We start from the raw sequence: 6,913 nt of genomic DNA, 5'->3' as shown, positions 1-6,913 counted from the left end.
AGCACTGTGAAACACGTACACATTCGTGTAAGTCCATCACAGTTGAATTTTGACGGAATCTAGAAGGTAGGTAAGTAGGTAGAATTGGCAGTCGGTCTCTAAACCAACTCTCTTAAGCCGGCCACAAACAGGACATAATTCCCAGCGATTTGTGTCTAGTCCGTAGCACACATACTGTACACAAATTCATGAACCATCATTTTGTTGCGATCGTCGTACTGTTAACATGCGAAACAAAAAAGTGAATGATGCGATTGCACTTGCAGTTATTTTCGAAAAAAAAACGAAAAAAAGAAAAAAAGGTTTGTATGAAAGTATAGGTGCAGAAACTAGTGTTAGGAAATGTGAAAATGAGTGCTCCAGAGGAGTATACAATTTTTTTATTAACCCTTGTCATTTTTCTGCTTACTCTTATCTCGACGACGGTCAGTAAAAAAAGAAGAATGTGAGAAAACCCGCAAACTAGCAACAAATCTCAGGTATTTGGAATTTGTGCCCGCACTTCGCCATACACGAAGGATTTTCTTCTAACTGCAACAAATCGCTGGGAATTGTACCCTGTTTGTGGCTAGCTTTACAGTTGAATTTCGACCGAATCTAGCAGGTAGATAGATAGATTGGTAGGATAGTAGTTAGGTAGGTGGGTAAAAGTGCCAGACGGTCTCTAAGCCAACTCACTTATAGTTGCGGCCCACGCTCATGCATGTGCTGTCCAGCAGCTTATATGTGTGCGTGTCGGGTGACACACGTACTTCCTTCGTGTCACACATATGTTGTCGGCTTTTGAATGATGAGAATCATGGCGAGCACTTTGTCTGCTACTCCTCTTTAATCAATTTTGTTTTAAGTGAAAACCCATTGATCTGGCTGACACTAATATCACTAAGGTCGTCAGTAGCATTCGAGAACGATTAGCCAAGACATCTACACCTACTGGCATATTACATGGGAAAGTAACAAAGAAGATGTCTAACAGACTCTTCCTCCTCCTCACTCTTACAGCTTCTGCAATAGTCAAAATGTACAATACATTCAATCTTTGAGCATGTCGACCTAGGAGACAGTGCCCTATGAACAAAGCAACTAATAACAATAGTCAACAGGATTGGTTGGACACAGACCGAATGTTATGCCCAACACCTAAATCGCGCCATTGATTAGTTGCGGCAAGCCGAGTAACAGTCTTACCTGCATTATTTTACAAACTAAATCTAGGGGAGGTAAGAAGGAATCTACTAGACTTCGAATCTATTTGTGCCACTTAGTTCACATGCCCTTTTTGTCATTATTTTAGCGTGAGATTGGTAAGTCGTGAAAAAGTGGGAAAATGCCGAACCAAGGCGAATCTATGTATTAAGGGTGGTGTTGGTAAATCAGCTGAGTTGTTCTTTTTTCTTTCGCCGTGTCCATGTGGCTGTCAGCTCAGAATGAAACAAGGCGAATTCATTATTTGCTTTCTAGTTTCTCAATACTTTGCTTTGATAATCAAACGTACAGAACGGTGTTGTTGGTCTACTGCCACTACCTTTAATTAATGCGCCTTGTACCGTACCATAAAAAAACGAGCGAATGTAATAAAAACAAATGTTAGCTTTATGTCACAAAAACTAAACCGAGAAATTAGTGCTAAATTTAGATGTTATAAATTTTCTTCAAAACCAATTTCATCGTCCAAGCAGCAATAAATACTTTGAAAATACTCTAATTGAAGGGGATGAAAAACTTTAAGAACTAGTTTAATAAATAAATTACAATTTCCACTAAATGCTTTATATATGTTTAGAATATAGATCCATTATTAACGCTCTAATCAGCCCATTGTTGTGAAATTTTCCTACAACACACAAATTATTTTTGGAATTAAACACCCTGAATATTTTAAGAATATAATAAACCACGGAATTCCTTTATTTTGCAACTCAAAAACTTAACCATAGTAATAGAAAAAATCAAGTCTTTACAAAACGTTTCGCTTCAGCTCAAAAAGAGACACGACCAAGGCCAAAACGAACTTAAACGCGCATAAATACATATACCGTAATTGAAAACTTTTCCGATTCAGCAATAAACGAATTAAATAAGAAGCAAATCCAAGGGTAGTGTAGTCAGTGCAATACCGCATAAAATGTAAGTTTAATAGTTTGAAATATTTATAAATAATATGTATTTATAGCTACGTAAATTAGTGCATATAATATAATCATGGTACATACACATATTTCTGTATATGTATATTAATTTATAGTTTAATTGTTGTAATATTTTACATTTATTCATTTCTTGCTACATATCTTGCTGATGTAAATTTCACCAATTTTTCGCCAAGGGATTACAAAAACAAAAATTTTCTTCATACACCGCAAAGTACTTAAATCGTTATAGCATATGTGTAGAGTCACATAAATGTTATTAATTTGGTTTTCTTTAGTTTTCATCTTTGCTAAATTATTCACCATAATACAGCAACGCCATTAATCATGCCTTTCTAACAATAGCCGCTATACGTCTCTCCTCCCATTAGTAAATGTGCTCTAATTTTTACCATACACATTTTCATCGGAGTATGCGATGTACAGAAAATAATCCTCCTCATGATGTTCCTAGAAGGTATATTTATTATTTATTATCACAGTCCTGCGATATGTTTCCAGATTTTGTTTAATTACCTGATATAGAGAGCCCATTGTTGCTGATGTTGGTGGAATCACATTATTCACAAAGAAGAAGAGTGCATCTTCGGGACGCAAGTGTATGCGTTTGCGAATCAAGAAATAGAATTGGCCAACTGTTAAATCAGATGGAACCAAATATTTCTTTTTGTCCAAATCACCAATGCGCGCCTTTGGCGCTTTCTCTACAATAACCTGGAAATGAGTAAAAATATTTGCTCTGAATCAAACGAATAATGATAGGCCTAATAAAATACTGAGGTACAGACTTTTTATATAATATTTAAGGGCGAAATTTTATTTTGTTATAAAAGGAGCTTAAAATTAAATCATGGCTTCTGCTACTCTTGTACTTTGTATTCGACAACACAACTCGATATAAAATATTTACAATCTTAAGTATGAATGGAATGTCATTAAACAGGGCCCTCCATCTATCGTTAGGGATTTGAACTAGGTATTATTTGAAGAATGGTAACACTTAGCTGTCATCTGATTTGACAGAAAATTAGTTTTATTCTTCCGCTGAACGAAAATGGTTGTGTATACGCTCAAAGAACGCTGGGAAATATTGCGACATTACTTTAAAAAGATGGCGCTATCGAAGATCGCATTATCAGCCGAAATTCTGATATCGTTTGGCCGCCTCGGAGCTGCGATTTGACACCGTTGGATTATTATCTTTGGGGGGCCGTCAAAGACCAGTGTTATGCCAACAAACCAGCAATAATTGATGCACTGAAGACCAACATACGCGATGTCATAGCTGAAATACAGCCGCATACAATCGAAAATGTGTTGAAAAATTGGACCGATCGTATGGGATGGTGCATGGCTAGCCGAGGCAGCCATATGAATGAAGTTGTGTTCCATCATTAACCGGAAGGATTGTACTTCAAAATAAAAAAAAACAGTTTGGAAAAATATTGAGTAGTTTCTTTTTTATAGCATTTTTAATTCCGTAAAGTTATATGGCGGACTCTATATATACAAGAGACTTCGCCTTGCCTGGGTATTGTGTTATCGGTATTTCGTTATGTCTATTTAAGTCCTGCCTAGATTTTTTGAAATTGTCGGTATTCTGACTTGTCGGGATCGTAGTGCTCCCAATATGTGAACCATAGATGTTAAATAATGATTAGATAATGCTAATGATTGCTAATTAGCCTTCTTTTGTGAAATTCTCTAATTCATTAAACAATTAGAATTAGTTCAACTAATTCCCATTAGATAATTGAAATTTTTATTCTAATGGTAAAACTAATTGCAATTAGTTGCCATTAGCAAAAAAAAATTGGTTGACCTTTACAATTAGAAATCTAATTGACTTCTGCTAATGCAATTAGATATTCAATTAGTTAATTCTAATTCGAGCTAATTAAATATCTAATTGCATTAGCAGAAGTCAATTAGATTTCTAATTGTAAAGGTAAACCAATTTTTTTTGCTAATGGCAACTAATTGCAATTAGTTTTACCATTAGAATAAAAATTTCAATTATCTAATGGGAATTAGTTGAACTCATTCTAATTGTTTGATGAATTAGAGAATATAAACCAATTGCATCAATTGCTAATTCTAATTGGAACTTAACATGTATGATGTGAACTAAGTTTCTTGCGGTGCTCAAGCTTCCATCACAACCGCTGTTTTGCAGGATTTTTTTAAGTGTTGGTTCGGTCAATTTGTGCGCAGTCTTTTAAATCGGCATCTTAAAAATTTTGTTTGCAGGATTACTTCATTAATATCTTTGCCATTTTTAATACTAAATTTTCGTCATTATCGAAATTATCAAGGAAAATATTAAAAAAAAAAAAACCTTCATTTTTTATTTACATATTCACCTTAAACTATCTCTGTAAACGAACGTATCAGCATATTGATGTATTCTCTACATCGTGATTTGCAATAGAGTTGCAAATGCTTATAAGTGCTGCAATTCTGCCGATTTCATTAAGCTGACCACAGACGGAAAACCGATCGAAACAATCAGTCCAAATTTCAACAAATTTACACGTGACCGTTAAAAAAAAAATATGTGTCAACTTTCAATCGGTTGCGTGTGTGTTCCGAAGTTGCGATTTTCTCTTCGGGTTTTGCATTCGGTTGCACGTGTGTGCGAAATTGGCGATTTTTCACTTCTTTTTTAAATATCGAAGTAAGCCCGTGAGCTCACAAATGGCAACATTAAGGAAAAAATTTATTGAAGAACTTATAGATTTGCTCAAAAGTCAGCCACTATTGTGGAAAAATAAAAGCAATAAATATAAGGACAGCAATGTGAAATTAAAGTGTGGCAAATTTTGTTAGAAAAATAAAAACGCTAATAAAGAAAATGTGAAAATATTAATAAATTTATGTGCGAAAATTCATCTCGCCTCTTTAACCAGTCCTGCACCCAAATTTAAAGACTTTTCCCCCTCTTTCTCTCTCCCTTTGTTTACCTGCCACGAACAACGTGAAACTAAAATCGTCAACAAATACACACGTGTATGGTGGAATGAGTTTGAACCAATTGTTTCGATTTGTTTCCCGTCTGTAGACAGGTTTACGTATGTGAGTAACACTAAACTGATTTTGCTTTCATTCTTATATTGTACTCTTTTTTGTTAATCAAGCGCACAGTGAAAAAGCAAAATAAAATGAATTTACGTGTATGGAGAAATACGCGAAAATACATAAACACATATCCATAAGTAAATACAAGGCTAAAATAAAAATGGCTAAATGTACAGTGTATGCATATACGCAGTAGTAAAAGCTGAGCAGGTAGATAAAAACAAAAATCTACAATGCAAAAACAAAAATCAAATATACACAAACATCGTAAACAACTCGTTCTTTTAACAGAAACAGCTATTGGAAATAAAACAAATGCTGCCGAGAATGTCGAAACAAGGCATACGTTTGTATTGGTGTGGAGCGTTTGATTATGTTTTTAATAATACGCGTTTGACTGCTTTTGTTTGTTAATAAGAAACGAATGAATCAAACAGCTGACAAATTTAGAATTTTAATTTTTTTAAAAGATGTCTATGCTGCTTATAACCATTTAATTTGGCATCAAGTGCTACCACTGATTGTGGTGACCTTGACAAAATTTCTAGCCAATCATCAATCTACGATTGAATCACTACAAGTGCCGTTTCTGTAACCTCTCAATTGTCCTTCCTCTTTTCCTTAACTTTGATACGATTGGCAACGCTAGAAAATACAGAAAGAAAAACACGTACGTACGATTGTTGGGTCAGTACTTATAAATGCAAGCATTTGTTTTTCTGTATACACACTTTTTATATTTTGTGCTACCTAACACTTGTACATTAAACCTTTTTAGCAATTTTCATTCTATGGCGTAATTATCACGAAAAAATCATCATAGGCCCCCCTCTCTTAGTTATTTTCGTAACAAAGAAAACCTCCATAACATCTCCACTGCACCCCTCTACGACTATACTATATATGTATTTACTTAAGCTTTTTCTCTTCATTTTCTAAGAAAAAAATGTAATATAAACCTGCGCATAAACGCAACCAGACTTTTTCTATAGTCATAACTTACTGGTACTCGCTCTGGATATTTCCTGCGAATTTTATCGCCCTCAGCACGTCGCTTCTCAAAAGCATGATCTTCTTTGTATTGAAATTTCATTTTTTAGCTTTCTCCGGATGAATTCAATAAAATATGCTATATTTTCCGCTACTTAAGCTTCACTTGATTTTTCACAATTTTCTCGTAGAACAAACCTGTGTCTGTATTTATTAACTGCTCTTTACTCGTTCAGTTTCCACTACAAAATGTCGCCCATTGAAATGAGCGACTTCAAACCCCTAAATGTTTAGGCGACATCTAAAGGAAAATTTTTACTATAATTCCACGGTTGCATTATTGATTTGAATAAACTATATGTGTTTTGGAATGCCGCAGCAGTGCAATGTAATAAAATACTCTTATAGTATATTACGCACGATAACTCGAACAAAAATTAATATATTTAAATAAAATTAGGGCAAACTACACTTTTTCCACGAGAATTTAGTACTGAAAATTGTTGAAGTCGGCCAATAATGCCCACCTGACATATAACTGTAATTTAAAACAAACAAACAAAACACAATATTTCTTTTATTAATGACGTGCACGCATTACACGCCACCTCACTAAGAACCTACATAATTATACTGAAATCCGATAAATCTCCCCACGTTTTATACATTAAGACTACATTTTCATCCGTCCTTCT

General features: G+C 34.5%; 1 protein-coding gene across 1 annotated transcript; it reads right to left on the bottom strand.

The window, feature by feature from the left end:
- Positions 1-1,874: 1,874 nt before the first annotated feature.
- Positions 1,875-6,477, bottom strand: LOC129238679 (gamma-aminobutyric acid receptor-associated protein). Its single transcript, XM_054873782.1, has 3 exons — positions 6,232-6,477; positions 2,667-2,864; positions 1,875-2,600 (listed from the first exon to the last, which is right to left on the bottom strand). The coding sequence occupies exons 1-3, from the start codon at positions 6,319-6,321 to the stop codon at positions 2,532-2,534; spliced, it is 357 nt and encodes a 118-aa protein (XP_054729757.1). The 5' UTR covers positions 6,322-6,477; the 3' UTR covers positions 1,875-2,531.
- Positions 6,478-6,913: the final 436 nt, after the last annotated feature.

This window comes from Anastrepha obliqua, chromosome 2 (assembly GCF_027943255.1).
Source record: "Anastrepha obliqua isolate idAnaObli1 chromosome 2, idAnaObli1_1.0, whole genome shotgun sequence".
Lineage (NCBI taxonomy): Eukaryota > Metazoa > Arthropoda > Insecta > Diptera > Tephritidae > Anastrepha > Anastrepha obliqua.
This window is presented reverse-complemented; position numbering and strand designations above follow the sequence as displayed.